A 23,441-nucleotide genomic window follows, 5' to 3' on the forward strand; every position below is an offset into this window, starting at 1 on the left:
AGCGCCATAAACAGTTGTATGCACAATAAACAGTTGTACTGTCCTTATGGTGCGCGCTTGATTTATTCTGGATTTCTCGGATTTGTCATTTTCAAGATTTATATATATATATATATACCTTGATAATCGTTGCGAGCTTTGCACAAGAACAACAGAATTTTTTGCACAATGTGATGTACTGTATTGCATAATTTGCACATATTTATGCGAAATTGCACAAGTCAATAGATAAAATCATGTGTATAAACTTGTAAAGAGGTCAATTGTAGTTAAGTATTGTACTGATATTACAATTAAGACGTCACAATGTAGCGTCTTGCACTAAAATATGAGCAATGTCACTTTAAGATTGCATCACAAAAAATGAAAAAAGTGAGAATTGTTGGCATTTAAAGAATCAGGTGACACTTCTCCGTGTCATGTGATCAAGGCACGTTGTGTACAGAAACGCGTAATGCCCGACAGAATAACAGCTAAATAAACAAGAATTTTGGTACAAACCTGGGTCTGTGCTTATATATATATATATATATATATATATATATATATATATATATATATATATATATATATATATATATATATATATATATATTCTAAATTTACCTGATGTCGTGGTGATGTAACAACTGCCAACGTACTTACCTGTGATGTGATAACTTACAGCCCTTCTCAAGTTATCTAGAAATATACCTTTAAGAGCCATTTTCAATTTAAGTCTCATTCTCACTGAAGTACTGCCTTACAGCATGGTATGAGAAAATTGCGCACTCTTAAAGAACATGTTTCAGCAACTTTCTCTCATGCTGTATATGTTTGTCGGTGAACGCATTCTTTTGTCGATTTGAGATAGAGTACTCACTGCTTGGTAAATGAAAAGTGCAAGCTGAAAAACGAGTGGGTATATTGGAAGAGACTGACACAAAATCCTGCATATGTACAATGCAGCTATCTTCTGCACCTTTTCCAGGACAACTGGAATTATATAGCAACAGTGCCAGAATCATAAGTGCAAAATTATGTGGGTCTTTAAAAAAGAATAGACCAAAACAATGTAACTTTCAATATAGGTCATTGAATCAGGAATTAGCTGCTAGTAAATGTGTAAATTACCCAATTTCACCAAGATTTTGCCGAGTTTTCTTAGATTTGGTTTTTCTGATTGGTAACTGAAGTGCTGCTTAACTATCCCATTCTGTTAAATGATGTCTGATATGTTTCTCTACATAGCATTAAGTAAAACGTCCTTCAAACATGATCAACTTATATCATAGAGAAAAGAAGTAATGCTATATCTCAATAGTTTCGCAAAAGAACTAAATGAAAGGCATTTTTCTTATTAAAAGAACTCTAGGAAACAAACAGGTAAACGGGTTTATAATGAGACCACATTCACGTAGTTAGAAAACAAGAATGGGCGAAAGGACGCGTACAAAGGTCCTCTGTGCAGGTATAGGCAAATGTTTTAACGGATGATAACATTGCAACCTGCTGGAAGGGAATGAATTAAAGGAGATGTATATCTTACCGTGCGAACCAGACAGGGGAGAATGGCGCTTTCTTTATGTAGCTGAAGGATAACATCGGAGCTTGCCTTTTGGATCTGTTCATGACTGCCCAAAGAGTGATCACTGAAATTTGTGAAAACATCAGATTAATTTTTATCTGATCTATTCTTTGGAGACAGAAACAGGTACATGTATTGAATATGTAAAACATATATTGAACAGTCTTTCCTTACAATGAAACACACTTATACACTATAGACGAGTCCCAGGAATTTTGGTAAACTACCTCCCGGAGATAACCGTTCTCTCATGGACATAGCTTGTTACATTTCTTGGATTTCCAATGTTTTTCCAGGTTATTCCTTGAATTCAGACCACTTTTCAGGTGCATTCTGTTTTGATAGTCTGGCTTGACAGCGCAGCTATTGTCAGACAATTATGTGAGCATCACTAGAGAGGGCCATTGGCTCAACCCAAATGTTCAAAACCAGGAGTAGTTGGTTTGATTGGGAAGAATTTGTATGCTACCACAAAAGGAAATGATTGACTTCGATGTAGCAGTGATCATTTTGTTTATTTATCTTGCTGCCTGAGCTTGAACTTTCAGGGGCACACACACGACATTGTTATGCTTTTACAGTGTATTAGATGACTGGTTAATTTATGGTGTTTTTCTCTGGCAGCAGCTCAGCTGGAAGGAGGACAGTTATTAACCTACATGAATGCTTAGCTCTGGTTTGACAGTGCAACGGTCACCTGACCTTTTAACCCACACCAATATTATTGAACATTTCTTTGTTTCCATACTAATGCATATTAATGCCCATGTTATTTACTTGTAATGCTTCATATTACCACACAACATTCTTTTATAGCCAGACTTAGGGCCTCAAAAAAATGGCGGACGGACCTGCGTCCATCGCCATCCCAGTGTAGGAGGGACCGTCCGCAGGGGCAGCGGCGGTCCTTCCGTGCAGATTAGGATGTGACGCCAGGGTGGCGGTCACATCCTCCATCTTTAACATTGCAGCGGGTGCAGCTTCAAGCTGCACCCGCCGCAAGGTTAAAAATGCATGCATCGCATTTGCATGCACAAAGCAGCAGGCACTGCGCAGTGCCTACTGCTTTGTGCACACAAATGCAGGGGGTACCATAGGTACACCCCATGTGCACCCCCCACCCCCTTCACCCAGGGGGCCCGCAACGAGCCCCCGAAGTGAAAGTCCATATGCTTTTCCACGGCCGAAAAGCCGCAGTGGAAAACCATGTCTTTCAAACCAGCCTAATATGGCTGGCGGTGTCTATTAGACACCGCCACCATATTAGCGGCGGACGGAATTCCAGACCCACCAGCCATCCTAATATGGCGGTGGGTCTTTGGAGGCTCTGCAGCAGTTTTTCCGCATCCTCCGGGCCGGCGGTGGCTTCTGCCGGCCCGGAGGATCCAGAAAAACCGCAATCATAATCGGCCCCTTAATGTCATTACCAATGATTATTTTAAGGTGCACTTCTTCAGTGATATATCCATATATGGTTCTCTTGTGGGAATACCAGGGACTTTGTGGAATGTTAGCATACACCCAACAAAGTTGATGTTTTTTCTCTTCTTCTTCCAGAATTTAATTCATCCCTTGACTGGTAGGATTCCCAACAAATTACAAGGTATGAGATGCTTGAAGAGCAGTTTATTAATTGCCACAAACTAATATGTTCAAAGGCATTGAGAAGCTTTAAAGGTCCATCTTGGAGAGCCCTTTTCATAGGATTTACACCAGATAACATAATGCTGGTTGGTAATATTTTGGAGAAGTATAAGAAATTATTACAGCAAGCTAATCATTTGTGAATCACACGCAGCGATTTGCGCTCAAAAACGTAATCTGTAAGTGCAAGCTACTTTGTGACTCATGCCTCATTTGTTTTTTAACCAAGAAATCATTTTGCCGACTGATTTCAGGATTATTGAACATTTAGTTGAGTAAAAACAAAGAAGAAATGTGTTGAGTAGGTTTAAAATTCTGCCATGACATTTTGTACATGGTATGAAGCAATCTGAGATACCTCAGGAATGCCAATGAGCATCCTTAACTGAATGTACTGTTGAATTTTGCATCTTCCTTCATTTACACATATCAAAGCTACAGCTTCCTTCATATTCTTTTACCGCTTTATATTTCCATACACAAGTCTTGAGAAGGATTTCATATTTCAGGAAGGGGGAAAATTGTATCCTACAGACCCCATTTCAAAATTCCCGGTTTCATAGTATGATGTGAACAAGTATTCAATTTTTAGTCTAGATCTTGGAGGACGGGTTACTCCGCCACAACAGTTACGGATATCCCATCTGCGGAAATACTAATCCTATTTTATCCTATGGGATTTATATTTCAGCCGACGGGATATTCAACACCATTTTTATGCAGTAACCCGTCTACCAAAATCTAAATGATGCCCAAAGTCTATTTTGTGCAAAGACTTTAGTGATCATTGGTAATCTATCATAAGATACAGAATTGCTTTTGAATTTAATCCCCTTCCACTTTCTAGCCAAAATAACGTCAATGTTAACCTCCCGCTGGCAGCATTTGGTATTTAATAAAACAATTTACAGAAGTCTACAAAGACAAATGTAAAGTATATTATGGAATGAAGATTTCTTTAAAAAAATACATATCGTATGGCTGAATGGGTGTGAATCTTTAGTCATGAACAGCACAGCTGTTAAAACTGCTTTCTGGATCATTTTTGCTACCATTTGTAATGAAAATGCGACAGTTAAATCTTTCTTACAGATGAGGCCAAAGAACCCTGGAAGATTATTTAAAATATATGTTTTAGGGAGAAGAGAAGCACAAGTCTATCATCAATATTTTTCATCTAAGTAGATTTTCTGGCAAGGCATCCTGATGTGAGAACATAAATGGTCAAGCCTGAAAATGCGTCAAGCACTTGAGAGACTTGTGTTCCTCCAATCAAATTTGAGACAACTCCTGCATTTGGAAAATGAACCAATATACCTTATGTCCCCCTATTTCCACTGATTCAACCACCGGGAAGAGGGAAACAGGGTAAGGTGACCAGTAGTTGCTGATCTCTTGGAAGTTTCCTTTGAGCAGCCAGTCCACATACCTTCAGGCATGAGAACTGGTCATGATAAGGTCGCAGTAATCAATGGTGCAGCTGGCACTGTAGCAGCATGGATCAGAGTATCGTAGGGCTCAGTCTGCCTGAACTGCTAGTGTCATTGTTATGAAGTTCACGCCTGGGCCTGGCTCTGGCTTAGTGAGTGGGGAAAGGAAAATGTGTGTTAGGGCCCTGTGGATTATTGCTGTTTCACTGTTTATGACACTTCCAGGGAGAGGAAGTGTAAATGAGGGGGTGTTGTTAAGGGTCATTCTTTAAGGTGCCTTAGTGGGTGACAGTTTCTACATTACCAGAGAAGCCAAGATTAATCAGGAGCCTTGGTTAAACATTATAACACAAAACCATGGCCCCATGACATTTGTTAATCAATTCATTTGACAAAATTCTAACAGAGTGACATCCTTTTCTTAGTTCTCGGTTAAAGTAGATCAAACACACAAAAGGTGATGGGCGGCTGCTTGAAATAAATCCAACCACTGGCAATAGCTCGGGTAGCACTCTCATTCATTGTTTTATTGCTCACCATACCACCTCAGTTTGAACCTAGTCATAGCCAGCCCAAACTACCAAGCTAGGTCCTCCCTGAATGGGAACAGAAGCAACAGTTTTGCCCTAGTAATGGACTCACCATCTGGATACAGCTTGGTTCAAGTAAAGCAGTGAGCTTGGGACCCTCGTCTGTGCTAAGTCCATGCCAGTGGGGGGTCAAATAAAACATACATAAGGTGATGGGAGGCTCCGTTGTTAAAGTAGAACAAAAAGCAGACTATATACCACTGTGTTACATGGGCCTACTGAATGAAACCCTCTGTTAGCATACTTCTATAGGGAGGTTGAAATGTTGTTGAATAAAGTCGAATAAATTAATATCCTGTGGGTACCCAAGATGCTTTGTGAAATGCTCCTTGAAACACGCCTGGTATTTCCCTCACAATATACAGAACATTGACTAAGCACTGAATAGATTAGTGTGTTACCACTTTTTCACCTGTATCCTTTTTTGTTGAGAGATACATAAAGAACCATTATTTAGTGTCGGAAGCAGGTGCTCTTAGAACCACCATTGTTTTCCTATAACAGAGGCAAAACATTTAAAGAGCATCGCATAAGACATAGCACCAGCTACACTTGCTGAACACTGGGGTATTCGGCTCTTAATTGAGCATTTCAAATGGGGTCCCTTTTACCTCAAAGCCAAAACCTTTACACATGGAGACACTAGTATGTCAATGAAAAATGTCTCTAACCGCAATTCTAGTAATGTTGTGCATGGTATAAAATGCCTGTGCAATAAACTCTACATAGGACGGACAGCACAAAAGATAAGGAATCGTATATGTCAACTTTGCAGTAGCATCTCCTGCAGGGTCCCCAGTGCCCCCCTGGTGGAACACTACATTCAACAAGGACTTTTTCAAGTCAAGTCAAGTCAGATGATTTATATAGCGCACTACATACCCAGAGGGTCTCAAGGCGCTAAGGAGGGGGAGGAGGATTACTTGTCAAATATCCACGTTTTAAGTTGCTTTCTGAAAGCTAGGTGGTTCTGGGTAAGGCGAAGGTAAGTGGGGAGTGAGTTCCATGTCTTAGCAGCCAGGTAAGAGAAGGATCTGCCTCCCATGGTGGTCTTGTTGATGCGAGGTACAGTGGCGAGGGCTTGGCTGGAGGAGCGTAGTTGGCGGGAGGGGGTGTAGAAGGACAGTCTTGAGTTGAGGCATTCTGGTCCGATGTCGTAGAGTGATTTGTGTGCGTGGGTTAGCAGTCGGAAAGTGATTCTCTTATTGACGGGTAGCCAGTGGAGGTCTTTCAGGTGACCAGAGATGTGTTCGTTGCGTGGGATGTCTAATATGATTCTGGCTGAGGCGTTTTGGATTCGTTGGAGTTTCTTTTGGAGTTTAGCGGTAGTGCCTGCGTAGAGGGTGTTTCCGTAGTCCAGTCGGCTCGTGACCAGAGCATGGGTGACTGTTTTCCTGGTTTCGGTGGGGATCCAGCGAAATGTTTTTTTGAGCATGCGAAGGATGTTAAAGCAGGATGAGGATACGGCGCTGACTTGTCTGTTCATTGAAAGTGAAGAGTCCAGGATAACGCCTAGGTTTCGTGCGTGGTCTGTCGGGATGGGTGCTTTTCCAAGGGCTTCCGGCCACCAAGAGTCGTCCCATGCAGAGGGGGATGTACCTAGGATGAGGACTTCTGTTTTGTCTGAGTTCAGTTTCAGACGGCTGTGTTTCATCCATTCAGCAACTTCTTTCATTCCTTCGTGTAGGTTAGTTTTGGCGGGGCTGGGGTCCTTGGTGAGAGAAAGGATCAGTTGAGTGTCATCCGCGTAAGAGATGATGTTGAGGTTGTGTTGGCGGGCGATGGTCGCGAGGGGGCTCATGTATACGTTGAAGAGGGTGGGGCTGAGAGAGGATCCTTGTGGTACGCCACAGATGACTTCGGTGGCATCGGACTTGAATGGTGGAAGGCGGACTCTCTGGGTTCTTCCGGTGAGGAACGAGGTGATCCATTCAAGTGCTTTTCCATGAATTCCGATGTTGCTGAGGCGTTGTAAAAGGGTGCTGTGGCAGACTGTGTCGAATGCTGCAGAGAGGTCGAGGAGGATGAGGGCGACTGTATCTCCATTGTCCAGTAGAGATTGGATGTCGTCTGTTGCTGCGATGAGGGCGGTTTCAGTGCTGTGCTTGGCTCGGAAGCCGGATTGTGAGGAGTCGAGGGATTTGTTGGCTTCGAGGAAAGCGGCGAGCTGGTTGTTGACAGCTTTCTCGATTACTTTGGCCGGGAATGGAAGGAGCGAGATGGGGCGGTAATTTTTGAGTTCGGTGGGGTCCGTTGTGGGTTTTTTCAGAAGGGCGGTGAGTTCAGCGTGTTTCCAGTTTTCCGGGAAGGTGGCAGAGTTGAAGGAGCAGTTGATGACGTCTCGGAGGTGCGGTGCTATGATGGAGTCTGCTTTGTTGAAGATGTGGTGAGGGCATGGGTCTGAGGGGGATCCTGAGTGGATGGAGTTCATCAGGCGGATGGTGTCCTCAGTGGAGATTGGGTTCCAGTCGTTAAGGGTGATCGCGGGGGGAGAGTGTTCGGCGTGTGGTTGGGTGGGTTGGGCTACGGGTTGGTTGTCGAAGCTGTTGTGGATGTCTGCAATCTTGTTGTGGAAGAATGAGGCTAGGGAGTCGCAGAGGGCTTGAGAGGGGGTGATGTCGTTGGAGTTGGCCGAGGGATTGGAAAACTCCTTGACGATGTTGAAAAGTTCCTTGCTGTTGTGGGCGTTGTTGTCAAGTCGATCCTTGAAAGCTGTTTTCTTGGCCTTTCGGATTAGTTGGTGGTGAGTGCGGGTGGCGTTTTTGAAGGCGTCCTTGGTGCTGGTGGTTGGGTCTTTTTTCCAAGCTTTTTCAAGGGTGCGGCAGAGTTTCTTGGACTTCTTAAGATCATTGTTGAACCATGAGGCCTTCTTGTTGCCAGGTTTGCTTTGACGTTTTTTCAGTGGTGCTAAGGTGTCGGCGGTGTTGGATAACCATAGGGTGAAGTTGGCGGCGGCTAGGTTTGGGTCCGAGGAGTGGGCTGGGATGTTTAGAAGGAGCGATGAGGAGATCTGGTCGGTGGTGATTTTGTTCCAGTTTCTTTGCAGAGTTGGTTGGAGGTGGTTGGTGGGTTTGGGCTTGTTGTAGGTGAAGTGAACGCAGCTGTGGTCAGTCCAGAGGAGATCCGTAGTGTGGCTGAAGGAGACATGATTGCTGGAGGTGAAGATGGGGTCGAGTGTGTGACCTGCGATGTGGGTGGGGGAAGTGACCAGTTGTTTAAGTCCGAGGTTGGCGAGGTTGTCCAAGAGGGTGGTGGTGTTGCGGTCGTTGATCTTTTCAAGGTGAAAGTTGAGGTCTCCCAGAAGGATGTCTTCTTTGGAGGGAAGCGCGTGTGGAGTGATGAAGTCCGTGATGTCTTCACAGAATTTTGCGCAGGGTCCTGGTGGTCTGTAGAGGAGGGTGCCTCTGAGTGTGGTCTTGGGGTCGATGTGGATCTGGAAGTGAAGGTGTTCGGAGTTGGCGAGGTTGGCGTCAGAGCTGGTTGAGATGCGGATAGATTTCTTATGGACGATAGCGATTCCTCCTCCTGTGTGGCCGGTACGGTCTTTGCGAGTGATTTTATAGTCTTCAGGGATGGCAATGGTGATGTCTGGTGCGGAGGAAGCATTCATCCATGTTTCCGTTAGGAAGGCGATGTCTGGGGAAATGGTGTCAAGTAGATTCCATAGGTCAATGGCGTGCCTGTGGACCGAACGGGTGTTTAGAAGGATGCATTGTAGGTGGTTGGGGTCGGGAGTCAGTGGTGTGGTTGTAGCGGAGATGTTGTAGGTGCCGCTGAATTTGCAGGAGTAGCAGGAGAAAGGTCCATGGGTTTGTCCAGGGGCGGCTTGGACGCAGTTGGGGGCGCGACCGGGGTTAAGGGCTAGGAGGGTGGCGGCATCGTAGGTAAGGCGGGGGGGGCTGGGAGGGACGGGGGCCAGGGGGACAGGCGCTGGGCGCGGTCCAGGCGCGGACGGGCGTAGACGGGCTTACCTTTGGCGCACCTTCGGCGCGGGTTGGGCGCGGTCGCTGCGCGTGAACGATCTGAGGTGAACGCTGCGCGTGAACGATCTGATCAGAATGATCTGAGGTGGCAAGTCAACGCGATCTCAAGACCCAGCAAGAGGGGGCATCCTGGAGCATCTGCATCTCATAGTGTTATTGAAATAGGAAATTATAAGAACCAACTTTACCCGGCCAGAGGACTAGACACTTCATACAGTTTTTGGGATGTACAATGAAACTAGAATTAAACAAGGATGCTGATAGTCTCTGTGTTGGGACTGCCAAATTTCACTGAATATAAACTACAAATTAATATAAATATGTGTTGTCGCCGGCAATGTCAGTCTAATGTTTTCTGTACTGGCCCTATTTTATTGTAATACCTCTCCTGGCCACGCATCTTCCTTTTATGCCATTCCCACGTGAACCTCTCATTTTTGGATTTTGCTTTTTTACACCTTTGTATCCCCTAGGAATTTAACATTAGTTCTTTTTCTGATTTCAGCTCTGTGATATTGGGGGTAGCATTAATCTCCCGACATTTGGCCTTTAAATCACAAGCACTCCAAAATGGCCACTGAATTTAGGACCTGTGCATTCTATTTTTCTCTCCACTACTCTGTTACCCACTCATCCAGTATGCCACTCACCTTCTGTCACATTTCTGTACCGCTGGCTTTAATTTGAAACCAATGAGCGTCTGCTTCCTTTTCATTTTTAAGCCTTTGTCTATCCTTGGAATTCCACAATAATCGCTTTCCTGAATGCCGATCTAGGATATTGGGAGTAGCAGCACTATTCTCCTTACATTTGTCTTGTGCAACTAGCATTAGCTTTCAGAATGCCTTAGGTCATGGCATTCTAAATGACATGTGGGAAAGGGTAGAATGTACTGGCATGAGGCTGGAGTCGGAGCATTTGTTGAGCGAAGGTGTTTCTCTGCATCCACCAGTGGGCTTTGTATGACACTTACATTGAACCATCTTAAACCTATATCTGGCTTGGCAGGACTAACCTGATCCCTGCCCAGTACTCCATCACGGTCAGCCTGAACTTGTGTCTTTCCCTGTGTTTAAAACGATCAGATGACCGTGAGTAATTATTTGTACTTTTAGGTGCTATATTTACTCAAAGCTAAAATCAACTCAATTTTTATAAATTGGTTTGCGATTTTTTTTGTGTTGTGTTTTTATTTATTACGGTTTGTGTGCTGCAAAAATACTTAACGCAGTGCCTCTAAGTTAAGCCTGTATGCTTTAGTGCCAAGCTACCAGAAGGTAAAGCACAGATTAATTTAGTGATTTATGTGATTCACCCTGGCAAGGATTGTGGTTGTTGCGTGTGTAGGCCTCCACCCTCTACCCCCCTCAACCAACAACCCAACTTCTTAATAACTTCATTTAAAAACATATTATGCCTAATATTAGCCTGCTTATATAATTCAAAACTGGGGAAAGAAAATAGGAAGCCCTGTCACTTTATGTACCATACTCCTGATTATATTACAAATGAATTACAAGTGAAAATGAATAGGAATAAGGATGTGAAGGTGCCTCCATATTGTCATGGACACAATGACTCATTGCTGACCTAATTTATACACAAACGTTCCTCACAGTTACAGCTCCAGAAATGTATTTCAGCTGATGTATAATAGGATTTCTTACTGTTGTTAGATTAACACAGGGTGAACTAACAGATTACAGTTATATTATTATTATTATTATAAAAGCTTTTGTAGCGCGCTCAATTACTAAGAAAATAGTATCCTGCCGCGAAAGAGAGAGAGGGCAGAGCAGAAAGATTCCTGAGATGGTAATATAGAGAGAAGGGAGAACCCTACAGAGTGGTGTTAAAGAGGTGGGTCTTCAGTCCTTTCTTGAAAACAGTGATGGTGGGGGCTGTTTTTAGGTGGCGAGGAAGAGTATTCCAGGCTTTCGCAGCTCTGACTGTGATGGATTGGCCACCTAGTCTGCTGTATTTAAATTTAGGTACGGTCATTTAGCACAAATTGGCCGACCTAAGGGGCCAGTTGGGAACATAGAGGGAAAATCTTTTTCTCAGATAAACTGGGCCAGTTTGATGGACAGCGCGGTAAGAGATGACAAGGATTCTAAACATGATCCTGTGAGCGACTGGGAGCCAGTGAAGGGCGCGAAGAGGGTGGCGGACACTGGAGCTTCTGGGTATGTAAACAAAAGTCGCACAGCGGCATTTTGAATGACCTGGAGGCGATGTATAAGATAAGCCGGTAGACCACAGAAAAGGCCATTCGCATAGTCTAATCTAGAAAGTATAAGGGCACGGATAACGGTCTCTTTGGCCTCTCTCGGAAGGAGGGGAAAAAATCTACGTAGCGTTTTCAGAGTGGAAAAGCAGACCCCTGTAAGTTTTTTTAAATGATCCTCAAATTTGAGGTCATTGTTGAACCAGACTCTTAAATTTTTAGCGGGGCCGCCGATAGATTTAGGACATGGCAGGTCAGCAGGCCAGAGAAGATCGCTAAAGTTGACTGGAAAGGAGCCATACAGCAGAATCTCTGATTTGCTTTCGTTGCATTTTAGCTGGGCGAGGGCTAGCCTACGAAAAACAGATGACAGGAAGGATTGGGCTGCCGACGTATCCAAGTTGTTTTTTGGCCATGTGAACAGAAGTTGGGTATCGTCGGCGTAAGCCATAATTTTTGCTCCTAATTGTTCTGCAAGATAGATTAGAGGGGTGAGGTAAATGTTAAAAAGCAGGGGGCTAGTAGAACCTTGAGGGACACCTGTAGTAAGTTTCTTGGGGGAGGAGGCAAAGGGCGGCATCCAGACTTGTTGCGTTCTATTTTTTAGAAATGATGTCAGCCAGTCGAGTGCAGGGCCTGTAATACCTATGGCAGCTAGGCTGGTGAGCAGAAGGGAATGTGGTACCGTGTCGAAGGCGGCAGAGAGGTCGAATAAAATCAGAGCCGCTCTGCCACCTCCGACCAGACATTCCCGGATAGCCTAGGATATTTCAACTAGAGCAGTCTCAGTGCTGTAGGCTGCTCTGAAACCTGATTGTGCTGGAAGGAGTGCCTGAGAGGTTTCGACAAATTTGTCCAGTTGATTGAAAGCGACCTTTTCACATATTTTGCCAAGAGCTGGCAGCAGTGATATAGGCCGGAAGTTGGAAGGGACAGCGGGGTCAAGTCCGTTTTTTTTTTAGAAGTGGGAGCAGTTTCGCTTGCTTCCAGCAGGCCGGGACAGTTGCAGTAAGAAAAGAACGGTTAATAATATGAGTCACCTCATTTCCAACTGTATCTGCAAGTCCCGCAAATACTCTAGCAGGACAGGGGTTAGAGGGGGATCCTGATTTTAAGGACGCAAGGACATTAACGATGTCCAGTTTCTCTACCGGGGCAAAGTTGGCAAACTGCTCCGTGGGGTCAGGCATCATTGGGGAGGGAGTGGCCAATTGAGATGGAAAACTGTTACAGACAGTCAACAGATCATCCTGAATTTTTGTGATTTTATCAACAAAGAACACAGAGAGTTTTTCTCACCATTTCTCCGAGGAGGCCAGCAGAGGTTGAGCTGCACAGGGTGAAACAAAGCTTTTTACAATAGTAAAAAATTCCTTCCTGTTATTGTTGGCTTTATTGATTCGCCCTGCATAGTAGTGGCTTTTGGCAGATCTAATAGCCGCATAGTACTTTTTTTGCACCACCCTCAGTTCTTTCTTTGCCTCAGGGAGATATGCTTGTCTCCAAATCCGTTCAAGTTTTTTACAGCCTGATTTAAGGTCACGGAGGGAGTGGGAGAACCAGGGTTTAAAAGGGGTAGAGCGTAGTCTACAGACCCGGCTTTTTTTTTTATAGATGCAGCAGTCCCTAGTTCAATCCATGAGTTGAATGAGCTGACGGCCGACTCAATTTCAAGAGGGAGAGCTGGGCGGGAGGTGGCTAAACAATCTGACAGTATATTTACATTAATGTTCTGCGCATGAACAGCTTGGGGGCTGTTCTCAGCTGAGCGGGTCAAAGTCCATGCAAACCTGATCAGCCTGTGGTCTGACCATGTCACTGTCTCAGGGCGGGCCATGTCAATGTCGAAATTAGTACAAACTAGATCAAGGACATGTTCACCTGAGTGAATGGGCGCCTCAACCCATTGTTTTAACTAGGCCATGGCAAGAGCTTCGTTTAGGCGGACCGTCTCCGAGGAGTCCGGACTGTCAGCATGGATATTAAAATCCCCCAGGAGAAGATATCTAGAGTAACTTAAAGCCCGTGGAACTATAATATCCACCAATTCGCCCAGAAAGTTACCGGCATGGCCTGGTGGCCGGTAGACCAGAGTGCCTCCTACGGTGAAATGAGAGCTAAGTGTTAATGAGAAATGAAACACCTCTGCATCAGCTAGTGGACCATGAAGGTCGTGGGAAAAGACCCATTGTTCTCTAAAGACGGCTGCAATACCGCCTCCTTTACCTAGAGGGCGATCATTCCTGAAAATTTTGAAGCCCCGTGGGATAGCAAATTCAACTGCCGGGCCGCATGTCTCACTTAGCCAGGTTTCCGTAATGAAAAGTAAGTCTAGCAGATTATCGCTCAATAATTCAAAAATATCTGCAGCGTGCTTGACCAGTGACCTAGCATTGATCAAGCCTGCTCGTATGTGTGAGGAATCATCAGGGCTTTGAGCAAGACAGTTTAGAATGGGTTGAAAGCGGAAATTGCATGCATGACAAACCTGCGGGGTACTGTCTGCTACCTCCCATTTATCATTCCATAGGCAGGAGTAGGCTTTTAGCGCCATAAGGTACTCACGAGAATATCGAGTACTAGTCCTATGGGGCATCTGTGGAGCACCGACAGGGGGGATGGCGCTGGCCACGTCCGGGACACAGACGGGCACAGACGGGCCCTCCTTTTGCGCTCCTTCGGCGCGCAGCCAGCGCGCCCGCTGCGCGTGGCCGCTGCGCGTCTTAGAGTGCATGCCTACTTGTAGGCCAAGCCCCACCCTCCGCTGGACCGCTAACTCGGGTCCCGCAGGGTCCGGCTCACACTCAAGATGGCGCCCGACCTAGCCCTCCACAACAATCGGCACTTGAAGCCGCGGTGGAACGGGGCTCAGGGGGACCTGATTAATGCAATACTTTGTAGAGGTAATTTTAAAAGGTACACAAATTTATAACACAGCAATTATTAAAATCAATTGAAAGTTAAAAAAGAGATTCAATACTGCAGTGGGAAACAGGAAAGAGGAGAGGAGAGCCCTTGCAATCTGCTCGCCTTCTCAAGCGGTATATCGAGGTGCTGCCACCACCCCAAATAAACGCCCAGACCCACGAGCACCAGATCTACTTGTAGGCCAAGCCCCACCCTCCGCTGGACCGCTAACTCTGGTCCCGCAGGGTCCGGCCCACACTCAAGATGGCGCCCGACCTAGCCCTCCACAACAATCAGCACTTGAAGCCGCGGTGGAACGGGGCTCAGGGGGACCTGATTAATGCAATACTTTGTAGAGGTAATTTTAAAAGGTACACATATTTATAACACAGCAATTATTAAAATCAATTGAAAGTGTTAAAAAAGAGATTCAATACTGCAGTGGGAAACAGGAAAGAGCAGAGGAGAGCCCTCGCAATCTGCTCGCCTTCTCAAGCGGTATATCGAGGTGCTGCCACCACCTCAAACAAACGCAGCGGTATCTTCAATGATAGATGTAAACCTATACATTATGTTTTAACGAGTTTCCCCAAAGACACAGAATGGGTAAACCATCTGATAGATCGGACCCTTTTTATATTTATCATGCAATATTCCAGGGAGAGCATTCAATTAATCTTATTAAAACCCCATAGCACAATCATTATACTTATAAAGATAGTTGTACACATTCAATTGAAGCATGATACGCGAGATAACCACATTTCTACAAGTAAATTAACATGAAGATAGAAAAACAAAATGGCAGATTCAATGGAGATCTACAGTTCTTATCACAACACGGAATATTGCTTCTCGGAAGCAGTTCAGCAAATGTAAAATTCGGTAATACACAATCCAGCTTCCCAGTGATTGTTGATATAGGGGGCTGTGTTTTAACAAAATCAATCATGAAAGAAAATATATATTTGAAACCCTGGTGCCTTCATAAAAATGTCAAACAAAAGGAACCACCCTTCCCGTGAAAGAGACCTTCTAAGAAATCCCTGGAAGGGATATTAGAGGAGCAATAGAGCATCAAAGTTGTTTTCCCACTGTCTATTTGGACATATTTTCCAAATAAGTAATTAACACTGATTGTGTCTAGAAGCCTGTCTCGCTTTCAGTAACACCACTGTATGCCTGTCGCTTTCTGACCCCCTGAGAATCAACATTACCAGTCTGCTTTGCGCAATCCATCTTCCTTCGTACATGTATATATTTATTATACACTTACTTAGGCACAAATTAATAAGAGGTTGCATCACTTTTGAAGTGCAGCCCGATGCAAAATAATTTTTGACATTTACTACATCACGCAAACCTACTTTGCGACGTTTAATAAATACAAACAAACGCAAAGGTGCACAGAGCGCTGCCTTGTGTTACTTTGCATTGTGTAGGCGTTATATGGATTGGGCATGGCCGATTCCATGCAGTCAACCCATGTTTTTTTATTTAAACCAAGATTTACAAAGACTTGTACACCTGAGTTTGCTCCAATTACAGAAACATGACGTGGATAAATAAATGTATTTCTCCTGGTTACTTCTTCTTTCCGTTTGTGCAGTAGTCTGCTGCACACAACAAAAGAGTAATAGGCTAAATATTGCTTTGTGCAGGATGGTCTCCATTCCTGCACAAAATAAATCCTGGCCACAATGCAGACAGCCTTTCACCATGTTGGAAGGAGCCCTATGGGGGGCTAGGCAGCCTCAAGTGCGCCAGCGCAGGGGGGAGCGGAAGAGTGCCATATCTTAGTAGATATGGGCCTCTTCAGCTCTCGTCCATTCACACAATGCAGCAACTTTCATTGCTGTCCTGTGTTGTGTAAATATTTAATTAAAATGTTCCTAAATGTCTGAGATATACATGTGGCATATCATAAATGTTAGGTCTGGGTATTGATTTGGGCCAGGCAAACTAAACATCCTAGTTCACAGATAGACCCACAAAATTAAATAACCTTCACTCTCTCCCAGACTCTATTATTCGCTTAGTTTTCTATCAACTCTTTGGACATACATTACTAGAGTAGCCTTTACCAAACGGGTACCGTTACTGTTTAACTTAGTCTCTATTATGCTGGACTGACAATAATCTGTGTCTCTCCCTTTCTGTCAACTGCCACATTGTAAATGGTTTGTGTCATTTGACCCGCTCCATTTGCCCATTCTATTGAGATCTATTACACACAATTGGTTTTTAACAACTAAGTTGCTACCGAAATAAACCGTGCTCTTCTTTATTTAAAATACATGGCAGCCTGCAGCCCCTGTTTAAAAGCCTGTCTCTAATGTCCTTATTAAATCAAGGTGTGATGTCTAGTTACCTGTAATAAATTGACAAAGCTGTTCAAGTGTAATAATTTGTCACATTTGAGCTGTTGCATCATAATGCCTCCTGCCAGAGCCAGCAGCAAAGGTGAAAGACAGCTCACAGAGCATAATTACATCTTTAGTTTAAAAATAAAAATGAGAGTTGTGTGTTCTCCTTCAGTTCTTCTAAAAGGAGCAACTACAGGAAAGATATAATCTTTGTGCATGGTTGTGCACATTTGCAGCTAGGGCATTTTTTATTCCAACTTACATCAAATGAATTCTATTTTTTGCCACAAAGAAGAAATGCTTTTTGTCGTGTTTGATTTCGCACTACAGATTCTGCTTTTATTCTTCATGTCTAGAACAATGTTCCCTCTCAAAAGAAACAGCACGGTACCAAGGATGAAAGCAGTTTGTGGGGAAGGTGATAGTGGACCTTCTATTACGAGGTATAAAATACCCTCTGCCGTACATTAAAAGGATACTACAATTCACCTGAGTTCCATGACCTTCTAAAAGAACTCAGCCTTTGGTCTTGTTTCTCGATAAGGTCGTGTAACACCTTGGTGGCATGTAGTATACTTATAATGTAAGGCAAGAGGAATTGACCACATATATCATTCTACAAGCTCCAGTTAAAGCGATTCTGACTGTTTTATTCATTGAATTACAGTTAAACAAGTAACAAGCTATGAAACAGAGCTCTTTACAAGGTGTTAAATAGCCAATATCTACCACACACACTCACTGCATTAGTATTATTCAGATGTAACGTTTAATTTCAGTATGCCTAGCAGTCAAAGCATAACAAATCTTTCCATAATGTATTCTACACTGCATGGAAATGGTGTAATGGTATCTGCAAAGTTGGGGAGTCTCAAAAACACAGATTCTTTGATAATGGGTATATGTGATTGCTGTGAAGCTGGGTGTCAACTCATCTGCGGTGTACCTTGCAAAGTGCATACTAAAACTCGGATATTCGTAAAATTATTTTGGAAGATAAATATGAAAGCCTACCTTTGTAATGTTTAGTTACGTAATATCTTATTTTAGAGCAGAACATCCGAAGATAACTGGTGAAGTTAGCGAAGGACCTCAGTGATGTGATCTTCCTCTGGATATACTAATAGCTCCAGCGTGCAATGAGAGAGACTAGAAACTAGCTAGCAAGACTTAGTGTGGCGGCACTAGAGGACTAAGATTTGGGAGTCTAAGCCACGTAAAACTGTCTCTGGAATGAAGAGTCTATTCTTGGTAATTACAGTTCGAATTTGATAAGCACATTGAAACAAACTAGTTTTTTCATCTCAAGGCGTTAATACAAGAGGAAATGTAGCGACTACAGAGAGGAATTTTGAGATAACTTTTCAATGTAATTAATTTGCCACTGGACTGGTGGCAGTAGGATTTGTACTAGTGGCACAATACCCAAAAGTTGTTAGATCCTTATTCGTATGTTGATGCATGAAGATGCCCACCATGTTAAATCATATGTCCCATATAACAACTAAACAGTACGTTATAGAGCACACACATGCAGGTATAAAGTAGGGTTTGGCATAGCTATCTTCATCTTAGCTATATGCGTACAGTCTATCCGGATGGAAGACTTGCAGCGTAGAACCTTAAATCCAAATTCCACAGGCCTCTCAACTTCTTAGCGAGTCATATAATGGATCAAGTGCTTTGTTATTTTTTTTTTTGCAATCTGAGCCGTTAAATTTAGGCAGTAACAAAAGAGTAATAATGTTGAAACACAACACTAAAATTCCCAAACTAAGGGGGTCATTAGGATGGGCGACGGACCTGCGTCCGTCCGCCTCCCCTGAGGAAGAGGGACTGTCCGCATGGGCAGCGGCGGTCCCGCCGTGGAAAAGCATGTTTCCCCATGAATCCTAATATGGCTGGCGGTGTCTGATAGACACCGCCACCACATAATAGCTTTTCCTCTGCGGGACCGCGGCGGAAAAGCAGCGGACGGTCTTCACGTCCGCAGATGACCCCCCTGCCATCCTAATCTGGCTGGGGGTCTTTGCAATCACCGCAGCGGTGAATCCGCATCCTCCGGGCCGGCGGTGGCTTCTGCCGGACCGGAGGAAGCGGATTCACCGTAATCCTAATCGGCCCCTATATTAGGAAAATAGAGTACTTTTTCATTAAAATCACCAAAATCACAAAAAACTCCAATAAGGAGAATGGCAGTTATGACATTTTAAATTCCTAAATAAAAATTGTGCCAAAAAGTATTATGCACCAACTTTGGTCAACTGGTCGTGGCACACCGGGGCATAGGTACAAGTTGAGGTCAACCACGATGGAGCGCGTGTCAGATACAGGAGTCAGGTTTGACCCGGTGTGAGAATTTCTTTTGGGACTTTGTCTCAGAAATGAAAGTTCAAAGTCTTCAGCAGGCTGTAGTCATGGAGGTTCCACAAAGTCATATTGCCATCGAACGAGGTCCTGGTGAAGCCATTGGCTTTTTACAGGAAAGCTCAGACCAAGAGTAATTTTAATTTTGTGCCCAGGATAGGTCCCTTGCCTGCCGGATACTTTTGGCACTTTTGCCCAGTGAAGATTTCTTCATTCGCATCTTGTCACTTTTTTGGAGCTCAGATTCCTCAGCAGGACTAGGCAGCAGGCTGCGTCCAGAGAGGGCTTCACAAGGAAATATACAGTCTACAAAGATCTGCAATGCAAAAGCCGCCCAACACAAAGGGAAATTCATATGATTTTCCAGTAGCAGGAGCAGTGGTGAAATAATTCATTAATAAAGACAGTTGTGAGTGCACACATATCAGAAGTTAAAAGAGCTCAAAAGAGGAAAAAAATGTAAACAAAGAGGTAGGGCCGTCTCAAAAGAAGTATAAATCCCAATGAAGATGGTCAACTGGGAAAATCCGTAAGTAGTGCACAATGGTGCATGCAGTCAGGCTAGAAAAATAACACATATAGAAGACAATTACTTTTTCCTCTCTCCTATGAGTTAATGCTTCTTTACCACTTATGGGCTGAAGTACACTGTGAAGTATTAACTGTTAGCTGCAGTTCTACCTGTATATTTTACATCATGAAGGAAGTGAGATTTAAAGCAGCTGGTTCCATTTTCTAGGCTTTGAAGCTATTGGCTCCCTTTCCATGTAGAATAGATAACGCAGGGAAGGCTAAATGCTTTTTAACTTTCATAGGGCTACTTGGGCAACATGACTCGCCTGTAGTGGCCCTAGTATCAGTGCATACCAGAAAAATGCAGAGCAAATAATTTTGCAGACACTGCATACCCTTTCATGGTACAGCTCTTTTTTTTCTTTGAATCTGTTTTATTGTTTTTTCCCCAATGGTCTTTAGCATATGGATTACATTAGTAATTATAACAATGATAGTACGAAGCACGGAGGACAATATGAATCACATACATGTAATTTAGTCAATTTATGACGTCATGTCATACAAAGCGATAACAGTGTGAGCGACTACATGGTAATTGCCGTTGGAGAACACAGGCAGGTGCTTCATTTACAGCTTACTTTAGCAACAGATTCAAACAGTTTAACTGCAAGGGAACAGTTTTTAACATACCTTTTATTTGTGGCTACCAGAGAATAAGATTTGGTTTATACTGTTAGAGAACAGCATTAATATTCTAGCAGTCAGTCTCGGTTCTCTTGTGGGATGTGCAGCATATGGGTGTATGTGGACTAGGATTATAGTCCCCACTGATAGCGTACCCCCCGAAAACGTCAGGTAATCAACAGTGTCACTACCAAGAAAGCATATTTTGGTAGCGCCCCCCATTAAGCTATAAGCTTGGACTTGTGCACTCCAATATGTCCCTCGTCTACACTCATGATTGTTTCAGATAGATGTAAGTCAGCTGCCATGTCAGTGTGCTAATCCGATATCAGAACGTCTCATTGTTGGCAGGGTTGGGATTAAAAATCGGCCCGGGCATGCTAAAAAAAAGTGGCCCACATTTGCATATTGCATTTCTGCAAACCACTACTTCTGCGAAATTTTATTTAAAAAAAAAGGGGGGGGGGATTAAAAAACAAACGCACGGATTAATTTACACTGGTGACACGCACCTGAAAACAAGTGAGGTCACTTTTGCTAAGGCCCCCTGCCCCCGCTCAATATGCATATTTCAATGGGCCTGTCCAGCGAGAGACACCTCCACTGTTGATAAAAGGAAGGTAATGGACGATCATCTACCTCCAGAAATGCCACTCAAGTACCCACTGGGGCGCTGGTGGTATTGAACAACGCAAAAACCGCCCAAATCGACCCGTCAGGCTCCTCAAATAAGCAGCCCACAGCAGGAATTTGGATAGCGGTCCCTCGGGCATTGCCCGAGTGCCCACGTTACCAATCCGACACTGATTGTTGGGCCATAGAGTATTTTCCAAGGCCCAAGTTGTCCTCCCTGAGTAAGACTGCGCTCTGCGCTTGTGCCCAGTTTGTGAATGAGCACAGTCATGCCGTGTCATTCTGGGGATCAGGGAACTTCTAACTACGAGTGATTAAACATTTAGCTAGGATCAATCCTAAATCAATAAAGCGAGACATAACTTTATAGTTCTTGCCTCTGCTATACCTTCCTAGTATGCTTACCTGCCATGTGAACGCGAGATCTCTGTCCGTGCAGTGCAGCAAGTGGTTCATTACAGCTTGCCCGTAGTGCACCAATCGGGGACAGGCCCATAGCATGTGCAGCAGATTGGCACGAGCAGCTGGCAACCAGGACTTGCGGCGTCATCGCGCCCAAAGAAGCGATGGATTTTCTCAAGGGTGAGGTAGGCACTGTACATAACATACAATTGGATCAGACAGAATCTGGCATTGCGTGGGGTCGTGGTGGACCTTTCTAGAACAGCCTCCATTCTTTATCAGTGAATTGGTGATTCAAATCCTCCTCCCATTCACCACATAACTGTGTGAGGGGAAACACTGTATAGGTGTGCGGAGGACTGGGCCTCACACGTGGACACTCAGCACAATAAGGACGACACAGCACACTCGGTGAAGGTGAGCCGGAAAGACCCCGAGCGGTCTTCCGCTTGTTTATTATATACCCCGGAGCGAGCCCGCCCCGGTGGGTGTGTGGATACGTGTCCAAGTGGATACAAAGTATGGGTGAGGCCGGGTGGCTCTCTACATCCCTCCTTCAATTTAGTTAGCCCTTAGGTTACTATCTCACTATGGTGAGGTCCAGGCAAAGTCTCTTAGTCTCTGGCTCGGACCTGGGTTGGGCCTCAGATGGTATCGGCGGCTTCTGCATGCAGGGGAGCCGGCAACCCCAGCCGGGGTCACCTCGCCACTCCGCGCTGGAGACAGGGGTCCTGTCAGGGTGTTCTGGGACGTTTCAGCTTGGCTGGCACCTTCGTCAGGCCCTCCTCGGCTCGGTCGCGGGGCTGAGGCCTCAGCCCAGGGCCCTTCTTCGTCTTGATTGTCAGCCTCCTCAGAAGATCCTTCGTGGATGTTTGCGGGATCGCCAGCCGGCTCCCCCGCCTTCTTAAAGCATGATATGTTCCGGGTGACTACCTGACTGCCCCTGCGCGCTGTCACCATGGTCCCTTGAATTCTCTCCACTGTCCATCTCTCTGGTTCATAAAGGGTCCTGAATTTCCACCCCTGATAACGGTCCTGGACCACTACGGTGTCTCCTTCTCGTATGCCCGGTTGTTGGGCACGCCGAGCCACACTTGCCTTCCGGTTGGTTGTTAGCCTCCGTGACTGAATGGCTTCACTGTTACTTGTCTCGGGTGTCCAGGTAGGTGCAGTCGGTATGTTGCCTCGAGGTGCCTTTTTGAATAGCACATGCGCTGGCGCACATTTCGTTGTGCTATGTGGGGTCTGTCTGTAAGCACTTAGAAATTGATCCAGCGCAGCTTTCGGATCATTTCCGTTGTCTACGGCAATCCTGAGGGCTCTGTTGAGAGTTCTCATGAGTCTCTCTACTTCCCCATTGGCTTGGGGCCATAGCGGTGTAATCTTTCTGTGTTGTATTTGGAGGTTTTCCAGGTAAGTTTGAAATTCTCTTCCTTGAAATGGTGGCCCGTTGTCAGATTTCATCTCTTCAGGGAGAAAGGGGTGTTCGACAGGGATGTTCCATGGCCCCTTTACTTTTCTCGTTATTTATTAACGGAATCGCCGAGAGGATGTTGAAGGCTAGTGTTGATGCCCCATCGTTAGCGGACACCAGGGTTCCGATCCTGATGTTCGCCGACGACACTCTTATTTTGTCTAAGACCCCCATGGGGCTGCAACGCGCATTAAACATTTTTGATGCTTTTTGCACTGAGCATGGGCTAGAGGTAAATGTGGGAAAAACAAAACTAATGGCTTTTTCCCCTGGACGCAGGAATTACCCCAAGGTAACCTTAAACAGCAGTAGGTTAGACATTGTCAAAGAATTTACGTACCTGGGTGTACAGATCGCAGAGGGCATTGGCTGGACGCATCATGTGGATAAAGTGGTCTTAAAGCACCAGCAGCTTTCTGGTGCTTTAAGGGGGGAACACCGCAAATCCAAAACAAACCCCATAAAACCCGCATTAATAGTGTATGATGCGAAGGTTTTGGGTGCCACATTATATGGCGCGGAGCTATGGGCCTGGGATGGTCTAGCGGCTCTCCAGACTTCAGAGAACAAGTTTATGCGAGGGATAACAGGACTCCCACAGAGTACCCCCTTAACCCCACTGTTTTTGGAGTTAGGTAGACGTACCATTGT

At 44.7% G+C, this 23,441-nt stretch overlaps 1 protein-coding gene across 1 annotated transcript in view; it reads right to left on the bottom strand.

Moving 5' to 3' along the window:
• PIK3C2G (phosphatidylinositol-4-phosphate 3-kinase catalytic subunit type 2 gamma) overlaps positions 1-23,441 on the bottom strand; it is a 1,914,223-nt gene that overhangs the window by 1,398,773 nt on the left and 492,009 nt on the right. The window contains exon 6 of the mRNA XM_086920790.1: positions 1,529-1,631. Coding sequence (XP_086776916.1) covers positions 1,529-1,631 — 103 coding nt within the window. The remainder of the gene's footprint in view (positions 1-1,528; positions 1,632-23,441) is intronic.

The sequence above is a fragment of the Lissotriton vulgaris genome, chromosome 1_1 (assembly GCF_964263255.1).
Source record: "Lissotriton vulgaris chromosome 1_1, aLisVul1.2, whole genome shotgun sequence".
Classification (NCBI taxonomy): domain Eukaryota; kingdom Metazoa; phylum Chordata; class Amphibia; order Caudata; family Salamandridae; genus Lissotriton; species Lissotriton vulgaris.